The sequence below is a fragment of the Hemicordylus capensis genome, chromosome 3 (assembly GCF_027244095.1).
Source record: "Hemicordylus capensis ecotype Gifberg chromosome 3, rHemCap1.1.pri, whole genome shotgun sequence".
Taxonomy (NCBI): Eukaryota; Metazoa; Chordata; class Lepidosauria; order Squamata; family Cordylidae; genus Hemicordylus; species Hemicordylus capensis.
The window spans coordinates 1,938,376-1,962,374 of NC_069659.1; the positions used below are offsets into that span (position 1 = coordinate 1,938,376).

A 23,999-nucleotide genomic window follows, 5' to 3' on the forward strand; every position below is an offset into this window, starting at 1 on the left:
CTTCAGTGACAACGACAAAGGCATCATCTCATACTGCATGGATAAGGCAATGGTAAACCGCTCCTGTATTTTACCAAGAAAACCACATGGGTAGACAAAATAGAATGATTGCTGATGTAGTACTGGATGATGGGCCCCTCAGGTCGGACGGTACTCAAAATGCTACTGAGGAAGAGCTGAGGATCTCAGTGTTTATGATGCGGTTAGACGAAAGCCTTTTGGACGTCCGTCTAGCAGCTGCTGTTGCCATGCGGGAAAAGAAAACCCGAAGTTGCAAAGACCGAATTACAATGGGAACGTGGAAAGTACGAAGCATGAACATGGGAAAGCTCAACACAGTGAAAGATGAAATGAATCAACTACAGATTGACATCTTGGGCATCGGTGAATTAAAATGGACTGGAGTAGGACACTTCCAGTCAGAAAGTCATACCGTTTACTACTCAGAACACGAGAAACAAAGAAGGAATGGTGTTGCTTTCATAGTCAGGAAGGATATAGCAATGACAGTACTTGGGTATAATGCGATCAATGACCAACTAATATCAATTAGATTTCATGGACAACCTTTTAACATGGCAGTTCTTCAAGTCTATGCCCCAACAACTGATGCAGAAGAAGAGGAAGTTGATGAGTTTTATGCTCCAGTCTGAAATTGACAGAACATGCAAGCAAGATGTGCTGCTGGTAGTTGGAGACTGGAATGCCAACGTTGGAAAAGGTAAGGAGGAAAACACAGTCAGCCTATATGGCCTAGGACAGGGTTTCTTAACCTCAGGGGTGTATCTAGGGTGGGGCATGCAGGGCACATGCCCCGGGCGCCACTTGAAGGGGGGTGCCATTTTTTAAAATAAATTAAAAATTAAAAATGGCCACTGAAAACAAATGCTGGCCTCTTCCTCACCTGGCAGGGGCCAGCGGGAGCCACCCATCCTGGAGCAGCTGCTCATCTCGGGGCAGTGGGGAGCGACCCCGGGAGGCGCGCTGCCTGCCCCAAGCGAGGCGATGGAGCCGCCCGGCAGCCCGGTGAGTCGGAGGTGCGGTGGTGGCGAGGGACCGGCGCAGGCAGGCAGCGGCCGCGGCGGGGGCCCTCCTCCAGGGGTCGTGAAGGGTTCAACTGGTGAAGTCCCGGAGGAGGAAGGAGGGTCCGAAGGGAGGGGAGGGGGGAGGGAGGCTGCTCCAGGCGGCGCGGTGATTCCTTGGTGGCGAGGACGTGGCAGCAGCTGGCCCTCGCGGAGCATCTGGGGAAGTGGAGCATGTGCAGAGTGCGCCTGGCACTCGAGTGGGGAAGTGCGGCGGCGGGCTCTTCCCCTTGGCTGGAGGCTTTTGCACAGAGGCTGCCCAGGAGGACCCTGCAGCAGCTGAGCAGCGGGCTGGACTAGACGGCCTCTTGGGTCCTTTGTGGCTCCCCCTTTCCAGGATCCGAAGTCACCTCAGTCACTGGCCACACCGAGTGGAGGGAAGGTGCTTTGCATCCCCTCACTGTGCGCCCAGAGGTGTACTTAGGTAAGTTGGGAGCCTGGCCCTCAAGGCAACTGAACTCACAAGAATGCAGGGGGGTCACAGAGGGAGGGAGGGCACAGCCTCAACTCCTGCCTGTGGCTTCCAGCAGCATCTGGTGGGCCACTGTGAGAAGCAGCTGGACTGGACGGGCCTCCTTGGGCCCGATCCTGCAGCAGGGCTGTTCTGATGTTCTTATGGAAGAATATAAAACGGCTGCATTTATGCAAATATGCATTAGGAGAAGCATTTCAACACACAGCTTAGCACATTTCTTTCCCCGCTCCGTCGCGAAAGCAACCGGCACAGGCCGAAATCACAGCCAGTCTCCCGGCTCAGTGTGGGCCACTAGCAGCACTGGTGACCACACCACCCAGGACTGACTAAGGAGCATTGGGGGGGCCCCAGGGGGTGTGGAGGCCCTGGAGTTTGGCCCCGAAGTCCAGGGGTCAGAGCACCCCTGAGTGCACCTCTGGCCCATGTATGTTGCTCATCAGCAGCAGCCATACAAGTGAAGCTATAATGGCAGAGGGGGAGGAAGAGGAACCATGCCGGGATCTCGGCCTCCTTTCCAGCTACTGCCTCCTCTTTGCTGTGGGTGTTTTGGTCGGGGGGGGGCAATCTCACCTATTTCATCCTTAGGCCTGGCCTGACTTGACTCTAGCATCCCTGGAAGTCCACGTCCCATGTGAATCTCACCTCATACCAATTCATAACTCTTCATTCCTGAAATGAGGGACATCCTGCGTAATGAGGGACAGTTGGCAACCCTAGTTTCCCACCTACATCGGGCAGCCGCGATATAGGAAGATGCTGAAAGGCATCATCCAACACTGCGTGGGAGGAGGCCATGGTCAACCCCTCCTGTATCCTGCCAAAGACAACCCCAGGGCTCTGTGGGCGCCAGGGGTCGACACTGACTCAATGGCACACTTCACCTTAGGAACATAGAAAGCTGCCATATACTGAGTCAGACCATTGGTCCATCGAGCTCAGGATTGTCTTCACAGACTGGCAGCGGCTTTTCCAAGGTGGCAGGCAGGAATCTCTCCCAGCCCTATCTTGGAGATGCTGCCAGGGAGGGAACTTGGAACCTTCTGCTCTTCCCAGAGCGGCTCCATCCCCTATTAAGGGGAATATCTTGCAGTGCTCACACATCAAGTCTCCCATTCAGATGCAACCAGGGCAGATCCTGCTTAGCTATGAGGACCCTCTCAACCTTGGGCACCCAGATGGACTACAACTCTACCTGCCCCCCCCGCCCCCTTTTAGAGAACCACACTCAGTCCTTCCCTCCCACCCGCTGATCAATAATGACGGATGTTTGTTAAGAGTCTCTCAGAGTGCCAGGCAGTGCCTATGAAGGTGGAAGTAGAGCAGGTGAGGTGAGGCCAGGATCTCTCTCTCTCTCCCCCCTGCTCTGTGCAGGTGCCTCCACGGCTGCCCAGGGGAGGCAGGTGGCTGATGGGATTTGGGGCTCTGGCCCCTTCATTGGGGTCCTGTGCCCCGTGGGCAACTCAAGATAGTGGCCCCTGCAGTTGTGGTTCCCGCAGTCCTGCCACCCCTGCTCACAAGCAGAAGCCACGGAAGAGTCCTGTGGCTGCACCTTCAAGTCTAACCTACTGGTTGTGGGAGAAGCTTTCATGGGCCAGAGGCTGCTTCATCAGAGGCACGGGGAAGCCCTCACTGATGCAGAGGACGACTTTGTGTGTGCAGAGCCTGTTGCACATTCCAAACCAAACCCAAACTCTGCCGGTGTGTTCTCACAGGGAGGCCAAAGAGGCCAAGCCATGCAAGTCTCTTGGGCTGTGGGTGTGTCGCAGTACAAATAGATTGGAATCCAATCAAAGGACGGCAAGATCCAATCTGCAGGCGTGACCTCCTGGGGAGGGACAGGTGCAGCAAGAGCCAGAGGAGGGACCTTTGCGGAGCCTTTCCCTGAGGCCAGCCAGGCCGGCTCTGACCAGCTGCTCAGGAATTCGAACCAGATCCAGTCTCCCTTTTGGACACTCCTCTGCTGGAGCAGGACAACGCTCAGCGGTGGCTGCTTCCAGAGCCCAGCAGCCGGGCACTGCAGGCTTTGTGTGTGGAACATACCAAGAGGGCTGTGTGTGCGATGGCTCGCTCTGGAGGGGGTTCTTCAATAGCCCTGTGAAACTGGCTTGGTCTTCTGCTCTCTGTGGCCCAAAAGGCCTTTTGAAGACCCCCAAGACAGCCCAGAGGCAACCCACTCAGAGGCAACTCCACTTGCAGCCTTCCAGGAAACAGGAGTCCAGGCCTGTGACTCAGGCTGAATTTATCCTGGGTTTTTATAGGCTTTTCAAAAGTGGCATTTAAGAGGTATTCACATGAAGTGCTGTATGGAAGCTTTGAAGTGCTTGAAGGCGAGGAGAGAGAAACGCATCTGAAAGTGGCTGCAGGTCTTGCCTCTGAGACTAGAAGTGGCCTATAGCCACTGATTAGTAGCCAGTGATAGACCCATTTATTTTTATTTTATTTTATTTATTTGATTTGTATACCACCCTTCCAAAATGGCTCAGGGTGGTTTACAATTAAAACACACCACTAAAACAGTAAAGAGCTAAAACAAATTTTAAAAAACAACATAACAATTAACAATTTTAAAACATTTTAAAACAACAATTACAATGATTAAAAACTCCAAAATCGGGTTTTGAATTTTAAAATAAACCAGAAATTAAAAACCCCACAATTTAGGAAGCTGAGAAAGCTTGGGTGAAAAGAAGAGTTTTCAGGTGTTTTTTGAAAATTGCCAGATATGAGTATCGTATCCCAGCAGGGAGCATATTCCGCAATCTCAGGGCAGCGACCGAGAAGGCCCATCTCTGCGTGACCACCAAACGAGTTGGCGGTAACTGGAGACGGACCTCCTCAGATGACCTCAATGGGCGGTGGGCTTGTAGTGAAGAAGACGCTCTCTTAGATACCCAGGGCCTAAGCCGTTTAGGGCTTTATAAGTTATAACTAGCACTTTGTATTTTGACTGGAAACCTGTTGGCGGCCAGTGTAACTCCATCAGTAAAGGAGTAACATGGTCTCTCCAAGACGACCCAGAGACCAAACTGGCTGCCACATTCTGAACCAACTGAAGTTTCCAGACTACGTACAAAGGCAGCCCCACTTAGAGCGCATTACAGAAGTCCAGTCTGGAGGTCACCAACAGATGTGCCAGTTTTGAGGTCATTGATCTAGAGAAACGGGCGCAGCTGGTGTATCAGCTGGAACTGACAGAAAGCACCCCTGGCCACCGCCTCAACTTGAGAAACCAGGGAGAGGTGTGAATCCAGAAGTACTCCCAGACTGCAAACCTGTTCCTTTTGGGGACATGTAACCCCATCTAGAACAGGCAGATCAAAATCGTCTCTAGAGTTCTGACCCTGCACAATAAGTACCTCCGTCTTATCTGGATTGAGCTTCAGTTTATTCTCCCTCATCCTGCCCATTACTGCTTCCAGGCAGGCGTTTAGGGAGGATATGCCAGCTCCTGAAGAAGTTGACATGGAGAAGTAGATCTGGGTGTCATCAGCGTACTGGTAACACCCAGCTCCAAATCCCCTGATGATCTCTCCCAGCGGTTTCATGTAGATGTTAAAAAGCATTGGAGAAAGTACGGAGCCTTGAGGAACACCATACAAAAGGATCACCAGCAAAGCCAACATTAAATCCCTCCAAGGCTTCTTGGAATCTTAATGGCTCCAATAACCTCTTCGGGCGGACCATTCTAATGGGCCCCTCGCCCCTGCGGAGGTGGGAAGTGGTTGTAAGTCCAACCTTGACCAGATGGTGGTCCGTCCATGACAACGGGGAAATCGTAGGAGTCCCCACCCACGGAACACCACCCTGATCAGAGTAAAATGCCAAATCAAGCGTGTGACCTGCAATATGCGTCTGTCCAGAGACCACGGGATAGGCCCATAGTTGTCATGGCCGCTATGAACTCCTGAGCTGCCCCAAACAAATTGGTCCTGAAATGAACATTGAAGTCCCCCAGCACCAAGAATCTGGGAGACTCCAACGCGAGTTCCGCGACCAAGTCCGTGAGCTCAGTAAGGGATTCCGCTGGGCAGCGGGGCGATCGGTACACCAACAGAAGTCCCAATCTATCCCTGGTCCCCAAACTCAAGTACACACATTCAATATGGTCCGATACCCTGACAGGGACCCTGGTAAGAGAAATGTCATCCTTATAGACCACAGGCACCTCCCCCCCGCCGCCGCCCACGTCCCCTCACCTGCACCTCTACAGAATATCCTGGAGGGAGAAGCTGGGACCAAACTGGACCACTGGCCTACCCTAACCAAGCAAGTCAACAATTTTCCCTTTTTTATTTTTTATGAATTTTAAATGCGTTATGTTTTATGTTTTCAATTCTGTACACCGCCTAGAGATTTTTATACTAGGCAGGATATAGATTCAATAAATAATAATTATAATTAAGAATAATAATGTGTTTCCAGAAGGCCCTTTCCCTCCTCCAGGCCCAGGATGGCCGGTGCTGCTGGGGCTGCCACTGGAGCGGCCTGCCTGGGGGTGGCTGGCTCTCGAACCTGACCCCCTTCCTTTCTCGTTCTGCCCCCGGGACGTGCCATCCAACTGCATGGGGCCACTCTGCAGGCGAGCCAGAGGCCCTCTGCCAGCCCCAGCCAGCCCCAGCCCGTCACTCCGGCCCCTGAGCCCAGCCAGCCCCGGGAGACGTGGGGCGGGAAGTATGAGTTCCTGCTCTCCTGTATCGGATACTGCGTGGGGCTGGGGAATGTGTGGCGCTTCCCGTATCTCTGCTATCGTAACGGAGGAGGTGAGTTGCTTGCGTGCGCCCTACTCACTGGCTGCCTCCGGGTTGCATCCCCACTTCCTGCGACCCTGGGGGTGCTGGTGAGCCAGAGTGGAGATTGTCGGGAGGAGGGGGGCATTTCGCAGGGTGGGGGGAGTGCAGTCTCGGCTGGACTGAGTGGGACCGGAGCAGACCACTGACGGTTAAAGGGTCCAGACGATACTTCCCAGGCCCTCGCCTATAGGAAGGGGAGGTGCCCAGAGTGTGCCAATCCTGACGCCTTCCTCTGTGGAGCCCCGGCCTTCCGAAGAGCCTGGGAACAGTCTTGCTGGATCAGGCCTGTGGCCTCTCTAGACCAGTGGCCTGTTCCACACAGTGGCCCGATTCACGTGGCCTGGGAAGGTGCTGTCTGAACCCGCCCAGCGTGTCTTAAGAGGACGTGTTGGGGTGACTGCTTGATGCCTCCTGACAGCAACGTGTGACCGGCCCAGGCCGGCCAGTCGCCCTCTTTGAAGGAGCAGAAGGCCAGGTGCTCCTGGCAGAGGCGTATCTAGGGACAATAGCGCCTAGGGCAAGCACTGAAATTGCACCCCCTGTCCAAGCATCTGACACCCATCTTTCAGATAACTTTACCATAATATCGGCTGAAAAGTACAAGTCAAGCTTGTTAATCTTTTCATATTTCAAAAACTATTTAGCAGTGGACTTAGCCAGACCAAAAAATGCTGGAAAACTACAAATTTCAGTATGCTGGGGCTCATGAAATACCCAAATACTATGTGGAGGTGTACTTGGAAAACTAAACAGAAGTGCCTGTCTAATTCTCTACTATGCATTGTAGCATCACCATTACATAAGTTTTAAAAATCAATGGAGAATTTGACTTTTCCCAGATACTCTGTAAATAATTAAAGGATATGCAGAGTAAACTGTGTCACTGCTTGGAATATATTCTAGTCTTTCAGAAAGACAGTTAAAATGAGAGAAAGAGAGCAAGAAACTCCCAGTGGGCCTTAATATTAAGGATTTCACACTGATTCAAAGACAAATTCACCATTAATAGCCATATTAGCAAGACGTCACATTTAACTCACTTATCACAAGAAGCAAAGTAAGAGCAAATGAATACAATCCTAGCTCTTAAGCGTCAGCTCAGTATTCACAAGCCCCGATTCTCTGTACATAGTGCCAATCTGAATATGTGTACAGTGACATATTATATATTATTATTTTTTTACCTGTAGCCCCTTTGGGGGGCTTCCTAAAGGCTGGGGGGTTTGCAAAGGTTCCTCCTCCCCCCACTGGCCTCTAGGGCCTCGCAGGGACCATTTGAGCATGTGCAGTGGCCATTTTTAAAAATCTTTTTTTTAAAAAATGGCCACTGAAAACAAAATGGCCACCGCGCATGCTCAAATGGCCTCTGCAAGGCCTGGCATGACCTACGGCCTCACAGAGGCCATTTGAGCATGCACGGTGGGTATTTTGTTTTTGGCAGCCATTTTTTTTTTTTTTAAATAATTTTACAAAATGGCGCCCCCCCTTCAAGTGGCGCCCAGGGCACGTGCCCTGCCTGCCCTACCCCTAGATACGCCGCTGGCTCCTGGCGCACGTCCTTGTTCTGCAGCAAGCCTCCAGGCTCATAGGACGGGAAATGCAGATTCTACAGATGGAGACATCAGAGTGAGATGCACGGAAGGGGCCCAGATGCCCTTTTCTTAACTAGCGTAATTATCCATATAGAAGGCAACTCTGATTGTAAGCAGGTGCCTTAAAAACAGAGGTTAAATAAGATTATACCTGTATTTACCGCAAAGAAAGAAGACTCTGTATCTGAGATGGGACACACACACACACAAACACACACACACACACTCTTAACAGGCAAGAATTAAGGGGGAAAAACCTTGTCTTCGATTCAAGTAAGCAAGAGATTGGGACCATGGGTGACCCTTGCCACAAGCCAGCATTGTTGCATTGAATGCGCCACCCATCAGAGTGTGTATGGGAAAGTCCGGATCTCTGCGCTCCCCTCCTGCTCGCTTGCAACTCTCCCTCACTTCCTTCACCCTCTCCTCACATCTGCAAAGAACCTGGAGGCCACTCCTCTTCCACTTGTTTGGCTAAACGGGGTGAGAATTCAACTCCGTTCAGTCCAGAATGAGCATCCCAAGTCTGATGAGTTCATTGACACTAGAGAGAAGCCCGTTCAGAATGAACCCAGAGGGGAAGAAGGCAGGCAGGCTCTGGGATCAGCCCGAGTACGGAAGTTGGGTTCAGTGGCAGGGCAAGAGAGTCCTCCTTGATCTTCAACTGGCCAGACCCAAAGCGGGGAGTGAAGTCTTGCTGAGTTGCCTGGCTCCGGATCCGTGCGTGGGACACAGGAAGCCGCTCCCACCTGAGTCAGGCCCCTGGGCACCCTCTCGCGGCCCAGCTCTGCCTCCTCTGACTGGCAGCCACTCTCCAGGAGAGGCCTGTGCTCCCCAGCCCAGCTGCTGCCTGGGGCACTTTTCCCCACAGATGCCCAGGGGGCGGACCCGGAGGCTTCGTGCATGCACAGCGGGGGCTCTGCCAGTGAGCTGCGGCTTGTCCACGTGGGGAGGAGAACCCAGGCGAACTCCGAAGAGGACTCCCTGCCCTTCTTGAAGTGAGCCCTGGTAGGATGGGCCACCTTCTCTTGCGCCGGGCCTGCAGCTCTGTGGCAAAGCAACTGCTTCGGTTCCCGGCATCTCCAGTTTGAAAAAGCAGGCGGTTGTTTCGTCCCCATGTCCCCGTCGGGCATCCACTCTCGCCTGTGGCTGGGAGCGCCGGGAGATCCGCCTGCCAGAGACGGACGCGTCTGTGGAGCCGCTGCTGAGGTCAGGCTCCGGAGGGTGCCCGAGGCGGGAAGGCTGCTGGGCAGCTGGAGGGGCCCCAGAGTGGGGTCAGCAGAGCCATGCCTGGCTGCGGCCCCGGGCCCCACAGAGAGGCCTTGCGCCTCCACAGAACTGGCCAAGCCCCAAACATCTGGGTTGAGTGTGGGAGAGGCCCTTCCCCTTCCTGGCAAGGAATCGCTCTGCTCCACTGACACTCGGGAGAGGCCTGTGCCTGAAACCGGATCAACTCCTCGAATCCTGGCGCCTGATACGAACAAGCCCCATTTCTGTCGCATTCCTTGATTGATTGATTGATTTGATTTGATTTGATTTGATTTGATTTGTATACCACCTTTCCAAAATGGCTCAGGGCGGTTTACAATTAAAACAAACCACCAAAACAGTAAAGAGCTAAAACACATTAAAAAACAACATAACAATTAACAATTTAAAAACATTTTAAAACAACAATTTGTTGGGAATTCTCTCAGGTAGGAGAAACCTTTTTTCATTATAGCAGAGTGCACAGAGGCACAACACAGCGGAATTTAGTTAGGCATGCGTGTATGCTGAGAGTAAAGGAACTTGGAGCCAATTCATAGTTTCAAATCAATATATATGGCATTTATTAGAGAACTCCATTCTAGACAGGAAAGTGAGGAGTTAGGATCTCTAATCTAGCTAGCTAGCTGGATGCAGATGGATTCTGCATCTTCTCTGCACACATGGTGCAGGGAGAGGAGCTTGCCATGTTGCAAGGTAGAAGAACAGGTAGGGAAGAGAGAGAGAGGAAGGAAGTTAGTCCCTGAGATTAGCAATCTACATATCCAAAGGGATAGCATCAGAGCAGTAGAGAAGGGATGACAAATGTCTTGACCCTGTAGCCCTCTGACTTACTAGTCTGTCCTCCACTGTCTGAGGCAAAGAGACAGCGCAAAGTCCTTTAACTTCCAACACAATTAAACAATTACAGTCATTAAAAACCCTAAAATCAGGTTCTTAATTTTAAAATAAACCAGATATTAAAACCCCCACAATTTAGGAAGCTGAGAAAGCTTGGGTGAAAAGATGGGTTTTCAGGTGTTTTTTTGAAAATTGCCAGAGATGGGGAGGATCGAATCTCAGCAGGGAGCGCATTCCACAATTTCTTTGGCTGCATTCACATTGCTGTGACTTCTTTTCCTTCTGGATGGGGAGCAGCCTTCCCATGATGCTTGACAAACAGATGGGGCCATTGCCTTTTGATCCAAAATATATTTGATGCCAACTTAAAACTTCCAAGATTCTGTGGCATCTGCAGGTAGGGCTGGAGAAGACCCTGCTTGGCCTGAAATCCTGAGATCCTTGCACTGAGAGGAGAGCTGGTCTGGTGGTTGCAAGCTAAGCAGGGTCCACCCTGGTTGCACTTGAATGGGAGCCTAGCAGTGTGAGCGCTGGAAGAGATTCCCCTGCTTAGGGGATGATGGGGTTGCTCTGGGAAGAGCATCTAGGTTCCAAGGTCCCTCCCTGGCGGCATCTCCAAGATAGGGCTGAGAGAGATTCCTGCCTGCAACCTTGGAGAAGCCACTGCCAGTCTGGTTAGACAATCCTGAGCTAGATGGACCAAGGGTCTGACTCAGTATATGGCAGCTTCCTATGTTCCTATGACCAGCTTGCTGCTGCTGCTGCTGCTCAGTGCAAACAGGGTTGCCTTGGATGGATCGTCCAACTCCAGAGGCGTATCTAGGGAAAATAGTGCCTAGGGCAAACACTGTCCAAGCATCTGACACCCATCTTTCAGATAACTTTACCATAATATCAGCTGAAAAATACAAGTCAAGCTCATTAACCTTTTAATATTTCAAAAACTATTTAGCAGTGGACGTAGCCAGACCAAAAAATGCTGGAAAACTACAAATTTCAGTATGTGGGGGTTCATGAAATACCCAAATACTATGTGGAGGTGTACTTGGGGAACTAAACAGAAGTGCCTGTCTAATTCTCTACTATGCATTCTAGCATCACTATTACATCAGTTTGAAAAATAAATGGAGAATTTGATTTTCCCCAGATACTCTGAAAACAATTCAAGGATATGCAGAGTAAACTGTGTCACTGCTTGGACTATATTTTAATCTTTCAGGAAGACAGTTAAAATGAGAGAAAGAGAGCAAGAAACTCCCAGTGGGCCTTAATATTAAGGGTTTCACACTGATTCAAAGACAAACTCACCATTAATAGCCATATTAGCAAGACATCACATTTAACTCACTTATCACAAGAAGCAAAGTCAGAGCAGATGAATACAATCCTAGCTCTTAAGCGTCAGCTCAGTATTCACAAGCCCTGATTCTCTGTACATAGTGCCAATCTGAATATGTGTACAGTGTCTTATATTATATTATTATTATTATTATTTTTACCCGTAGCCCCTTTGGGGAGCTCCCTAAAGGCTGGGGGGGTGGTTGCAAAGATTCCCCCTCACCCCGCTGGCCTCTAGGGCCTTGCAGGGACCATTTCAGCATGTGTAGTGGCCATTTTAAAAAATAATCTTTTTTTTTAAAAAAAAAAGGCCACTGAAAACAAAATGGCCACCGCGCATGCTCAAATGGCCTCTGCAAAGCCTGGCATGACCTAGAGCCTCACAGAGGCCCTTTGAGCATGCACGGTGGCCATTTTGTTTTTGGCAGCCTTTTAAAAAAAATAAATTAATTTTACAAAATGGCGCCCCCCCTTCAAGTGGCGCCCGGGGCACGTGCCCTGCCTGCCCTACCCCTAGATACGCCCCTGTCCAACTCAGTCGAAGGCTGGCTGCTGCATACACTCAATAGAGGGGTGAAAATGGGCCTGTATTATTTTACTTGTCTGTTTTATGGAATTTGCCCTTACTGGCGTTCTAGATTTTGTTGGTTTGGTTTTTAAAAATGTTTTTGGTTGGGCCTGCCTGCTATTTTACATTCTGTGTAACCTGTTTTTATTGGATGTATTCCTTTTGTTTTGCTATGCCCTGCTGACTAAATGCAAATACGACAGATACTGTTTGAATAATAATGGTGTAAAAAATACAAAGATAAGACAGCAGATCAAACAGGACCAAAAAAGCCAACCCTGAAAATTGTGGAATTACAATGCCTGCTAGATTAAACAATGAGGCGTTAACCCTTTTTTAAAAGTATCCGCAAATCAAAAGGTTCTTCACTTGACACCAGAAGGAGATGAGTTTCTGTGTCCAGGGAGAGCATTCCATAAGGCAGGGGTTCTCAACCAGAATGTTGCTGGGACTACGACACCCATCATCCCCAGTTACAGTGGCTGGCTGCCCTGGGCAGAGGGGCCTCCAGAGATGGAGGAGGCCGTTCTATACTGACCTCCCTGGAGCCAGAGAGGTCCTTCTGGGCCAAGGCCAGCAGAAATGGGCCAGGAGGTCTGGCTGAGAACTGGCAAGACACACGTCCCCATCCGACCAGTCCTGCTCAGTGGTCTGGCTCAGGCTATGACCAGCGTTGGGTCCCCAGATGTTGTTGGGACATCACCACGCCCAGCACCCCCTGTCTCAATGGACTTTAGCCCTTGTGGCAGGGGATGATGGGAGTTGTAGTCCAATAACATCTGGGGATCCCAAGTTGGGAGCCACTGAGCCTGTCTGCTGACTGCATCTTGGACCAAGGAGGAGAGCTGGTCTTGGGGTAGCAAGCATGGAGTGTCGTCCCTTGGCTAAGCAGGGTCCACCCTGGTTGGCATTTGAATGGGAGACTACATGCGTGTGCACTGTAAAGTATTCCCCTTAGGGGATGGGGCTGCTCTAGGAAGAGCACCTGCATGTCCTAGATTCCCTCCCTGGCAGCATCTCCAAGACGGGGCTGAGAGAGACTCCTGCCTGCAACCTTGGAGAAGCCGCTGCCAGTCTCTGAAGACACTACTGAGCTAGATGGACCAAGGGTCTGACTCGGTAGAAGGCAGCTTTTGTACATGGACCTCTGTATGCAAAGCCTGAGGTCTGCTGCAGCCTCTACAAACGGTTTTACCATCTTCCACTGATAAATGTCTCCTGCTTTGGGAGGAGGAGGACATTTATCTCAGGACTGCTGTATGTTTGTGTGTTCGTTTCTATTTGGCTTTTTCTCCAAGAAGCCCAGAGCAGTGTGTGTGGCTCTGTCCATCCCCACAGCCACCCTGCGAGAGAGAAGGACCTCGGCTGAATGGGGACTCCGACTGAGTCTCCTCGGTGGCTACAGCCCAACACTCTAACCACTACACCAGGTTGCCTTTTCTTGGGGGCCTTGTGGTTGTCGCCCACTTGCCATGAGCACCGGTCCGGCCCCCACTGCTGCCATGCGCCAGCCCTGAGCAATCCCTGCCCGCAGAGTCTGCCTTTGGGGCTGGCGGGAGCAGCAGCGTCCAGCCCCGCAGACTCTCCTGCCTTGTCCCTCCTTGCAGGGGTGTTCCTGATCCCCCTCGCCGTCATGCTGCTCTTCGCTGGGCTGCCCCTCTTCCTGATGGAGCTCAGCCTCGGCCAGTACGGCGCTGCCGTGCCCATCACGGTCTGGAAGTGCTGCCCGCTCCTGAAAGGTACGTTCTGGGTATGGCCTGTGAGCCTCCACCGGCGGCCACAGGGAACAGGGAAGCTCTCTGGATCAGGCCCCTGCTCCCAGAGTGCCCCCCCCCCCGCAATCGTCCGTGCCCTGCTCACCGCAGAGTTCTTGCTGGGTTCCTTTCTCCCCCGCCTGGAGGGCCTCAAATGACTCCCTTTGGGGAGAAGAGGGACCGGTCCACAGCCCCCCGCGCACCCCCAGCCCTGCTTCCTGGCAGCAGCTGGCTTCTGCAGGGGGCTGGCGTGCTCCTCTCTCCCCCCCCCCCCCGCACCAGGGATCGGGTTCGCGATGCTGCTGGTCTCCTCGCTGGTCTCACTCTACTACAACGTCATCATCGCCTGGACCTTCGACTACCTGGGCACGTCCTGGCAGAGCCCCCTGCCCTGGTCCTGTGGCGCTCCGCAGAACGCCCACCTGTGCCAGGCCCAGGTGCTCCCTGACCCCAGGGTGGGCAGGGGGGAGAGGAGAGGAGGGGACCCAGGAAGCAGCAGCAAGGCCCCCGGCCATGTCACAGGGGGTCCAGCTGGGGGGCACACGGGGGGGAGCTGAGCTGGTTTCTAAGGGTCTTCTGCTTTGCTAAAGTGGTTTCCTGCCTTTCAGAACAGATCGTCAGGAAACAGCTCTTGGGTCAGTGCCAGTGAGGCCTTTTGGAAGTGAGTCTTAAAGTGGATTTTAAACTGCTTTAATTGGTTTGATGTTTTAATTGTTTGTGTTTTAGAACTGTAAACTGCCCAGAGATTTATATATTGGTGGTGGTGGGGGAGGTGTTATAAAAATGTGCTTTAAAAAATATTGGGGGGTTTTGGGGCGAGGGCTGCATGCCAGACCTTGGACTCTTGTCTTGAGGGGGCTTTGTGAACAGGGGAGGTGCTGAAGTGGAAACCAGCCTGAGGGCGCCCCCCCCCCCCACACGTGCCCTCTGGGGCTTTGTGCCTGGGGCCAGGGACAGGGCAGGAATGTGGTCTGGGTTGCTTCGGCCACAGAAATATGCACAAGCTGCACCTGCTGGAGGGGAGTTGAGTGTGCAGGTAAGTTTGGTTCAGAAGAGGGTGTGTACAAGTTGGGCCACACAGGTCTACACGCCTCCCCCTGTGTCTGTTGTTTGCCCTTTTGTGATCTGAATCAAGCGACCGTGATGAGGCACTCTGCACATGCTCACAGGATCCCCCCCCCATATATGCCCTCGCCCTCCCAACTGCTGACACTGAAAACCAAGCTCTGAGCTGGGCCCTGCCCACCCCACCCCCATGTCCTGGGCCTTTCCCCTCCATACCCCACCCATGGGCTCCTAGGCTGGACCTTCTCCCCCATACACACAGGCACACCCCACACATTGTGGTGGCTCTCGGTGCGGGTGTGGCTGTCCCCTCCCTCCTTGCTCTGTCTTGCTCTGCTCCTGGCATCCCTGGCATTTGGGGTTGGCGGGAATTCCCGCCCCGCCCCCAGGTGAGGTGAGGTGAGCTAGCTGTGGGGCTGGGGGTCCAGCCCTCGAAGCTGCCAGACCCAGCCGGAGGTCTCCTGCGCCCAGGGCCACCTGCCGTGACCAGCCGCAGCTCCGCCAGGTGCCCGTCTGACCCTCCGGGAGACCAAAGCCAGCCAGGCTTCTGGCCACAACCCCTGCCATGACCTCTCCTCCTCCTGTGGGCAGTGGGTGGTATCCTGCCCAGGACAGGAGAGGCGCAAGGGCCGCCTTTCCCCCAGCCCCTCTGTCCTGCTTGCTGTGGCTGGGCCTCTCTTCATGCCAGGGCAAAAGCCAACCAAGAGGAGGCAACGCTCCGCATTGGGATGCCTTCAGAAAGCGCAGCTGCCACAACGTCCCTGCTGACACCAGCAACAGCCACTGGAGGGATGCTGTCCCGGGGACGGATAGGGCCAGTTGCTCTCCCCCTGCTCAATACAGAGAATCACCATGTTAAAAAGGTGCCTCTTTGCCTAGTTAGCAGGGGTAAGAAGTCCAAAGGATTTTGCAGGTTCTCTTCCTTCCTTCTCGTCCTTACCTCGGATTTCGAATCAGTCGGATCTACCTGCAGGGATCACCTTTGTCTGTTGACCTCGGAGGGAGGAAAGGTGACCGTCTCTCACCTTGGTGTGACGAAGACAACTGGCCAACTGACAACTGGCCTTGGCCAGGGCAGAGATTGGTAGCCTCCCATACAAAAGCGATGGGGCAGAAATGAATTTGCCACTTCACCCGTCCCGTGGAAGTCGGGCTGGCTTGTGGGGTCTGCGTTGGGCGCGCCTCTTCTTGCAGGCTGGGCAGGGATCACGGCATCCCACCCTGAAACGAAGCCATCGGGCCACTGGGCCAATGCCCTCTGAGGCTTGGCTCTGCTGTGTATTGCGGGGAGCTGGCCCAGAGTGCGTGCCAGGGAGGGGGGCGGGGGCAGGCTGTACTCTACACACAAACACACACACACCCGCTTGGCTCCCTGCACTCACCCTGTTCTGCTCTTCCTCCTCCCCCCACCCCAGGTGTGACCCAGTTCTGCCAAGACATCGTGGACATGATCCGCTGCTGCCCGCCCTGGTGCAGCAAGTTGGTGCTTTACTTCAAAGCCTGTTGGGTGCTCTTTACCCCAGGGCTACTCCTGGTATGTCAAACCCCCCCCACCCCCCACGACTATCCCTACTATGAATATTTACGTTCCGCTTTTCAAAGATCTCAAAGTATCCCTCAAGCACCTCTGGCACTGCAAGATGGCTCCTTGTCCCCAAAGGGCTCCCCATTAACAAAGAAGTGCAAGGCCACTGGCTGGATCGGGCCCCTTGCTCAGTCTGAGGGAATGGCCTCTTTGCTCCCTTGGCAGAGGGGGGGCTGGCGCTCTGGGGCTGGGAGGCAGGGATGGTGGGGCTCCAGCTCAGGGGAGGAGAGCTTGTGGACCTTGTGGCAGAAAGCATGAATGGTCTCCTTGGCTAAGCAGGGCCCACCCTGGTTTGCATTTGGATGGGTGACTACATGTCCCTCTTCCCAGAGACTCCCCTTAGGGGGGTGGGGCGCCTGCCTGTTTGCACGCAGAAGGTCCCAGGTCCCCTCCCTGGCAGCCTCTCCAGGCCCAGGGGGGAGAGACTCCTGCCTGCAGCCTTGGAGAAGCCGCTGCCTGCCAGTCAGTGTGCAGTGTAGGCAGGTCTGCTCAACCTTGCCCCGCCCCCCCCGCCGCCAGCTGTTTTTGGACTACAGCTCCCATAATCCCCAGCCACAGTGGCCAATAGCCAGGGGGTGTGGGAGTTGTAGGCCAACATCAGAGCGGAGTCTGGCTCCGGAGAAGGCAGCTTCCCCTCCTCCCGTGACCCCCCCCGTGCAGGCAGGAGGCCCCGAGGCCCCCAGTCCCTGGCAACTGCTTCGCGTGGGGCTGGGGGAGACCCTCGGCGGAAGCCTGGAGAGCTTCTGGCGGCCAAGGGAGACCCGAGTGGACTGGATGGCCTGACTCTGGCCAAGGCAGCTGGAGGAGAGTCCTGGTGTGTTCGTCTGGGCGAAATAATGGACTCCCAAAGAGGCGGGCAGGGGAGGCGCTCCGGTTGCTGCACCAGGCCCTGAATATCCTCTCTGCACCCACAGCCGGAGCTTCTGCCCATCAGTCCGGCCCTGCGGCTCTTGCTGCTGCTAAACGGCGGGCGGGGGGTGGGTGGGTGGGTGGCAACTGCAGACCAGGAGTCCCCACCCTTGATGGGCCCCAGATGCTGCTGCTGGGCTGCAGCTCCCATAATCCCCAGCCACAAGAGGATCCGGGGCCTGGAGCACCTTCCTTAGGAGGCCAGGCTACACCACCTCCTGGGGCTCTTTCGTTGACCACTGCGGGGAGCCATGATGGGAGAGTGATCTATACAAGCACACACGGGGTGGAGAACGTGGATAGAGAGAGATTCTTCTCCCTCTCCCATCACACTAGAACCAGGGGTCATCCCACGAAATTGGTTGCTGGGAAATTTAGGACCAGCAAACGGAAGTACTTTTTCACACAACGCATAATCCACTTGTGGAATTCTCTGCCACAAGATGTGGTGACAGCCAACCACCTGGATGGCTTTAAGAGGGGTTTGGATGACTTCATGGAGGAGAGATCTATCAAGGGCTACTAGTCGGAAGACTGTGGGCCACCTCCAGCCTCAGAGGCAGGATGCCTCTGAGCACCAGTTGCAGGGGAGTAATGGCAGGAGATGAGAGGGCCTGCCCCTTTCAACTCCAGCCTGTGGCTTCCAGTGGCATCTGGTGGGCCACTGTGGGAAACAGGATGCTGGACACGATGGGCTTCCTTGTAATGGCCAAAGGGGTGCTCATGGGAGCTGTAGTCCAACAGCATCTGGGGACTCAGGTGTGGGAACTACTGCTTGTCGACCTTGGCGGGGGGGAGCCGAGGGCTGGTTTTGAACCGCTCAGTGTGCCAAGGAGGGGACTAAGCACCGCCCCGCCCCCCCGAAGGAGAGCACCACCACGCCTTGATCTCCGCAGCTCTTCTCCTTGTCCTCTTCCCCACCCCAACTGCAGTTCATCCTCTTCTACATCTTCCTGGATCTATCCAGCACGACTTTGCACTACGGCAAGTATGAATATCCACCGTGGGGGGAAGCCCTGGGGGTCTGCATGGGAGTCGTGACCTGCATCCAGATCCCCCTCTGGGCCACCATTGCCCTCTGCAAGGAGTCTGGGACGCTGGCAGATGTGAGTAAGGGGGGGGGGGGCGCGACACTCCTCCTACTGGTGCCCCCCCCCTTTGCACTGACCTGGAAGTGGGGGTGGCCCAGTGGCCACGAGGCCAGTAGCCAAAGCCCGCCTTGGTCACCAACTGAGCAGCGAGCCTGAGGCAAGCCTCTAGGTCTCTCTTGGGCATGGCCGCCTCTCGGCAGCATGTGGCCAAGGATACTGGTGTCCCTGGCAGGGCTGTCGTTCAGGAGTGAGTCTCTATGGAGCCCTCTCAAGGTGCTCAGCATCTATGTCATCTCCCAGTCTGGCTGGGGCTGCAGGCTTCGGCAAGCAAGGCCCCTTGAATCCGTGGGGTGTGACTTGCCAGTAAACCTGGGAGGAAGCCCCACTGAACTGCGTAGAACTTACTCCCGGGTAAAGAGGCATAGGAGAGAAGCACAAGATCCCATCCGAATGGGGACTGGCACCCTTTCGGGCGTGGGCTGTGCCTCTTCCAGTCCCCTTCTATCCACTCACATTTGAGGTTTGGCGGGCCACTAATACACGGCAGCAGAGGGAGCCTCTCCCTATCTCCTTCCACTATTGTCTGAAAAGTAAATATAATGCCTTTAAAATGCTTAATGAACTGAATTTAAAATAGATCAAAAAAGACAATTTAGTGGAGGGGCAGAGCTTCTGAGGAATTCCCCCGACGCCTGTCCAACCCGGAGGGCTCCGGCCCGGTGATGCCCCCCCTTGGGTGCTGCCTGCCCCCCCGGTTTCCGCTGCATACCTGGCTGGAGCCGCCTCCTGCTCCCTGCTGGGGGAATGGGGGGCAGCAGGGCTGGCTGCTCACTAAGCAGGGAAGGAGGCCGTCTGCTGCCGCCGCCTTTTTCCTCGCTTGCTCCTGCTGCCGCCGCCAAGTGCCTGAGCGGGGAGGAGGTTGAGCTGCTCCTGCCTGGCACAGTGAGCCTGAGGGCTAGAGCTGCCTCTGCAAACCTGCTGGAGTTGCATCAGGACCCCTTGGGCATGATGTGTGGGGCGGGGGCGGGACAGGGGGGAGGTGCTGGTGCTGCAGGCCCAGCTCCTAGGCCAAGGCCCTCCGGATGGGGCAGGGCAAGGAGGAGCGGGTGGCCCCTTTCCCCGCGGGAGGTCTGCCCAAGTCAGGGCCTGAGCAGTGCATCTTGGTCCATCCTTGAGCACCCTTGGTCCATCTCACCCAGCATTGTCTTCCCAGACTGGCAGCGGCTTCTCCAAGGTTGCAGGCAGGAACCTCTCTCAGCCCAGTCATGGAGATGCTGCTGCCAGGGAGGGCACTTGGGACCCAGATGCTCTCTGCTCCCCTGTAGCCCCCCCCATGCCTATGCAACCAGGGCAGGCCCTGCTTAGCGAGGCCATGCTTGCTACCACCAGCCCATCTCTCCTCCTCTCCTGAAGACCCAGCACCTGCTGCCAGGACTGACGGGGCCTCTCCTCCTCCTCCTCTTCCAGCGCTTCAGCAAGGCGATCCGGCCTCTCAACTCCTGGCGGGCCGCCAGTGGCCGAGACACGTCCGCCGGAGTCACTGACGTGCCGTACACGGTGAACCTGACCGGCGGTGGCTTGGGCGGGGCCTGGTGGCAGTGGCAGCTGGAGGACAGCAGCGGGGCGTGACCCCAGGGGGACGGGACAGCTGAGCCTGGGGGTGGCAGCCCTCGACTGCGGCCAGCCCATCATCGTTGCCAGGAGCAGCCCACCTTTTGCTCCCGCTGGGCAGCCTGTTTGGCCGGGACGGGGAGACGCTCCGATGAAGACGGGGACCCCTGAAGAGAGGCTGGGCATGCTGGACCGGGAAGCCAACGACTCTTTGGCAAGGGCCACGTCTGTGTGTGTGTCTTGCACATGGACGCCGCTCTTTTGCTGCAAGCACCCTCCAGCTGGAGGGCTTGGACAGTGGTGCCCCCCCCCCGCCGCCGCCCCAGCTCCTCCTGCAGGCAGGCCTGGGGCTCCACAGCGCCCTCCTGTGCTGCTGCCAGGGAAGGTGACTGTGGGGGGGAGCACCCCCTGCCCACCCCCGGGCAGCCGAGCAAGGAGACCAGAGCCCGGGCTCTTATAAGAGTCTACATGCTTTATTGGATTCCAAACTGTTTTCCAAAAAGGCCTGAAAATAAAACTAGATTTGGCAGACGCAGAGTGGGGTTGCCTCTGGCAGAAACACCTTGACAGATGCCCAGCACTGCCCAGGGAAGCAGCTGGCGACCCCCTCGGCTTGGCAAGGCCTCCCAAAGCCAGAGACGCTCCTGGGGGGACGGCCGGCCACCCCAGCCCTGCAGCGCCTGCACATCGGCTGGCCGTGGCGGGGGGGGGGGGAGAGGCCCTTCCTGCGGGAGTGGTGCACGCAGCGGCACCCACTTGGCTCCTGCAGGTCTGCCTCCTCGACAGGAGAGGAAGCCAGCCGGAGCCCAGGAGGAAAGAGGGGCAGGCCCTGAGTTCCCAGGAGGGGGCGGCTGGGGCAGCCACCCTGCCTGCACACACGTGCCATGCAGCCGGGAAGGGGGCAGGCTGGCCAGAGCAGCCGGGGGAGAGGGGCCCTCGTGCAGATGGCTAGGGGCCCGGGGCCCTCGTGTGGATGGCTAGGGGCCCGGGGCCCTCGTGGGCTCTCTTCCTCCAGAGTGCAGAAGCAAAGCGGCCCAGGCCACTGCCCTGGAGGGCAAGGCAAGGTGTCGGACCTCACCCCTGCTGCAGCTCTTCTCAGGGCCCGCCCGCCTGCCCCATTGCAAAGCAGCAACCTTTCCAGGAAGGTTATGGGGAGGGGAGGCCACATCTGCTGGGCCAATGCTGAGGTGTCTGCTCCTTCCCCAGTGGCAGGCTCAGAGCCTGCACCTCAGGAAAGGCAGCCGTCTCCGCGGCCCTACAGCCAGCCCCAAGCGGACCCCGCCCTGCTGCAGCCCCTTGCCTCACTCTGCTCAACAGGCACGGATGGAGTGGCCAGCTTCTGCACCTTGGCTGAGGGAGGGGGCGCCTTGGGGTTCCCTGTGCTAAGCAGCCACAAGCAGGTCCCAGGGGGGGCGGGCGGGAGAGGAGCAGCGAAGACATGCGCAGCAAAAGAAGCAGGGAGGCGGTGGCTTCGGCAGAGGCCCTGAAATAAATAGTCGAAATCATCTCCCCTGCCCCCCGGCTGAATGGGAAGCAGGGATCCTGCAGAAGGGAGGGGGGAGCAGGACATGCCTGCCGCCACCCCTCAGGGGCTCCAGGAGAGGGGGGTGGTCTTCCTCCCCTCGCCCCTGCTCCATTCCCAGGGGAGGGAGGGGGTTTTGTCCCGGGGGGGCTTTGTCCCCCTCCTCCTTCCGGCACTTGGGCTACTTTTTGGGCTTCTTGAAGATCTTGAGGGGGAACTTCTTCTTGCCCTGGCTGGAGTCGGTCTCCTCGCCCGTGGAGCCGCTGTCTTCCTCGCCGGCATTCTTCTTGGAGGCCAGGTGGGGGATGCGGGTGCTGCCCTTCCCCAGGCTGTTGGGCCGCGAGTCGGAGACGGGCGAAGGGGTGTCGGGCTCGGTGGAGCTGGGGCTGTGGGAGCGTGAGGAGTCGGAGTGGCCGTGCCGGCCCCCGCCGGCCCCCGCCTGGCTGATCTCCCCCAGGCTGCAGGACTTCTCCAGGCCGTGGTTGAGCACCGGCGCCTTCTTCATGACAAGGGGGCTCTCCGGCACCCGGTCCTGCACGGGGGAGGGTTCGGGGTGCCGGCTACTGCTGGGCGGCAAAGCGCCGAGGGCGGGGTAGCTGCAGGCGGTGGCGGCCTCCTCCTCCTCGGCGGTCTTGTTCAGCAGGGCTGGCCGGCTGGACAGCAGCTTTGAGGCCGAGCTGGAGATGCGCTGAGTGTCACTCATGTGAGGGAGGGAGGAGTCAGAGTCGGAGCGGGACAAGTCTCTGGAGGGACAGAAGCAGCACCAAATCAGGCCTCGGGGCTGAGAGGGCCCTTGCCTCACACACCCGCACATGCACGCTCACCCCCAGACACACATGCACAGCTTACGGACAAAACCAACGCCTTGTACCTGCCCTCCACATCCCAGGGACGGAGGCAGCGCCATCAGCTGGCTGGAGAGAGCTAGGCCGGGGTCCTGACTGCCCGTGTGGCCTCTGCCCCTGTCCCCAGCCCACAAAGGGGGAGGGAGCCAGAACAGCCTCCCCCAGCCCAGGGCAACGGTGCCTGTGCAATGCCAGCAGGAGGACCAGAGACGGGGCTGGCAACAGGGTGGGGCTGCCCCGTGCAGGTGCTGCAGAAGCCGCCCACGAGGTCCCTGCTTGGCCTAAGCAAGGTTCAGAGACACACACCCCCCGCCACACACACACACACACACACACAGCCCCGAGGATTAAGAGGAGCACAAACCCAACCCAATCCTTTGCATACAAAACGTGCTGGAGGAACAATATAAACCAAGCACATCAGAGGCAAACCCACACGGCCGGGTTTCTGCGTCTTGGCCAGGGCAGCAGTTAGTGGGGTTAGCTTGGTTCTGGCGGGCAGCACTGCCAGGGAACAGGGCCGTTCCACGGAGACACAGCAGAAGAAGTCACAACAGAGGCAGCCAATCCGCGGCCCACTAGAGGCATCAAGATGGCAGCCAGCCACAGCCATGGCTCTGCCGGGCGGGGGGGGGGGGGCGGTGTTAGGCTGGCCAGCGGGGAGGCGAGCAGGGAAGGCAGGCCGAGCACCACACCCTGTTTCCAGGTACAATACCCAAAGCTCTCAGAGCGACAGCGCGTCCCGGAGGTGACGTCAGGAGGGGGCAGGTTGGGAAGGGTGTCCATCTGGAGGATGTAAGAGGAGGTCGTGTGATGGTAGAGGATGGGGAGGGTGTGGCCAGCGGGCGCAGGCATGGCTGCGTGGGCCGCGGCAGAGGAGCAGGAGGAGGAGGAAGAAGAGGAGGCGGCGAAGGGCGGGCTGGCGCCATGGACGTCGGAGCTGAAAGACTGGCCCCCAGTGAGGCTGGGCATTCGGCGAAGAGTGACCCTTCCGGGCAGGTAGTGGACCAGGCTCCCCGATTCGCCCTGGCCGGGGGCGTGGTGGCTCTCTACCAACCTCTGCGATCCCAAGGAGTGCTGAGGGTCCACAAGGCGCTGGCGGACGCTGCTGGGCAAGGCGGGGGCTGGAACAGGAACAGAGGGGAGGGAATTAGGAGCCTGGCCTGGGAAGCCGCAAGCCGGACCACTGGAGGAGGCTTCCCTAGAGAGACCCCGGGGCACAGCCAGGAAGGACCTGCGGCAGCCCCCTTGCGGAGAGTCAGGCAACTCTTGGACTGGCCACTGCCCGAGTGGGAGGTTGCCTGCAAAGCCCACAGGCTCAGAGGTCCACCACAGGAGGGAGGGGGCGGCGGAAGAAGAGGCCGGCGCTGGTGTCAAGGGACCGTGGCCCTGAACCGAGCCCGCAGCCCGGCCCTCCCTATTGGGCGAAGGGGGGAAATCCCACACCAGCCTCGGGCAACTTATTACCCTGGAGAATGGCCGCAGTCTGCCTAGCACTGCCCTTCATTTCCCTCGGCCTGTCCTCAAGAGGCGGGGGGGTGGGGGTGGGCACATCCTTGCAAGTAATCGAAACCTGCCAACATCTCCCAATATTTGCCCCCACCCCCGGACCCCTCCGGGCTGCAGCTGGGATGCCTCACTCAGCCGGGCGGAGGACCTGCCT

The 23,999-nt window shown here is 56.4% G+C and overlaps 2 protein-coding genes across 6 annotated transcripts in view; one reads left to right on the forward strand and one right to left on the reverse strand.

The window, feature by feature from the left end:
* The first annotated feature begins 1,005 nt into the window (after window positions 1–1,005).
* LOC128349543 (sodium-dependent proline transporter-like) lies at window positions 1,006–19,987 on the forward strand. The gene is made up of 10 exons (XM_053305983.1): window positions 1,006–1,120; window positions 1,420–1,506; window positions 2,929–3,008; window positions 6,137–6,317; window positions 13,562–13,693; window positions 13,991–14,163; window positions 14,660–14,744; window positions 16,189–16,307; window positions 18,200–18,373; window positions 19,826–19,987. Exons 1-10 carry the CDS (start codon window positions 1,006–1,008, stop codon window positions 19,985–19,987), a joined length of 1,308 nt encoding a protein of 435 aa, XP_053161958.1.
* Window positions 19,988–20,421: 434 nt separating this feature from the next.
* STIM1 (stromal interaction molecule 1) overlaps window positions 20,422–23,999 on the reverse strand; it is a 116,450-nt gene continuing 112,872 nt past the window's right edge. For 3 of the 5 annotated variants that reach the window (XM_053307302.1, XM_053307301.1, XM_053307303.1), the window contains exons 13-14: window positions 23,052–23,460; window positions 20,422–22,234 (exon numbers count right to left, since the gene is read on the reverse strand). In XM_053307302.1, the coding sequence (XP_053163277.1) occupies window positions 21,673–22,234; window positions 23,052–23,460 (971 nt within the window). In that variant the 3' untranslated portion in view covers window positions 20,422–21,672. The remainder of the gene's footprint in view (window positions 22,235–23,051; window positions 23,461–23,999) is intronic. The other 2 variants (XM_053307304.1, XM_053307305.1) reach the window with 1 other exon arrangement.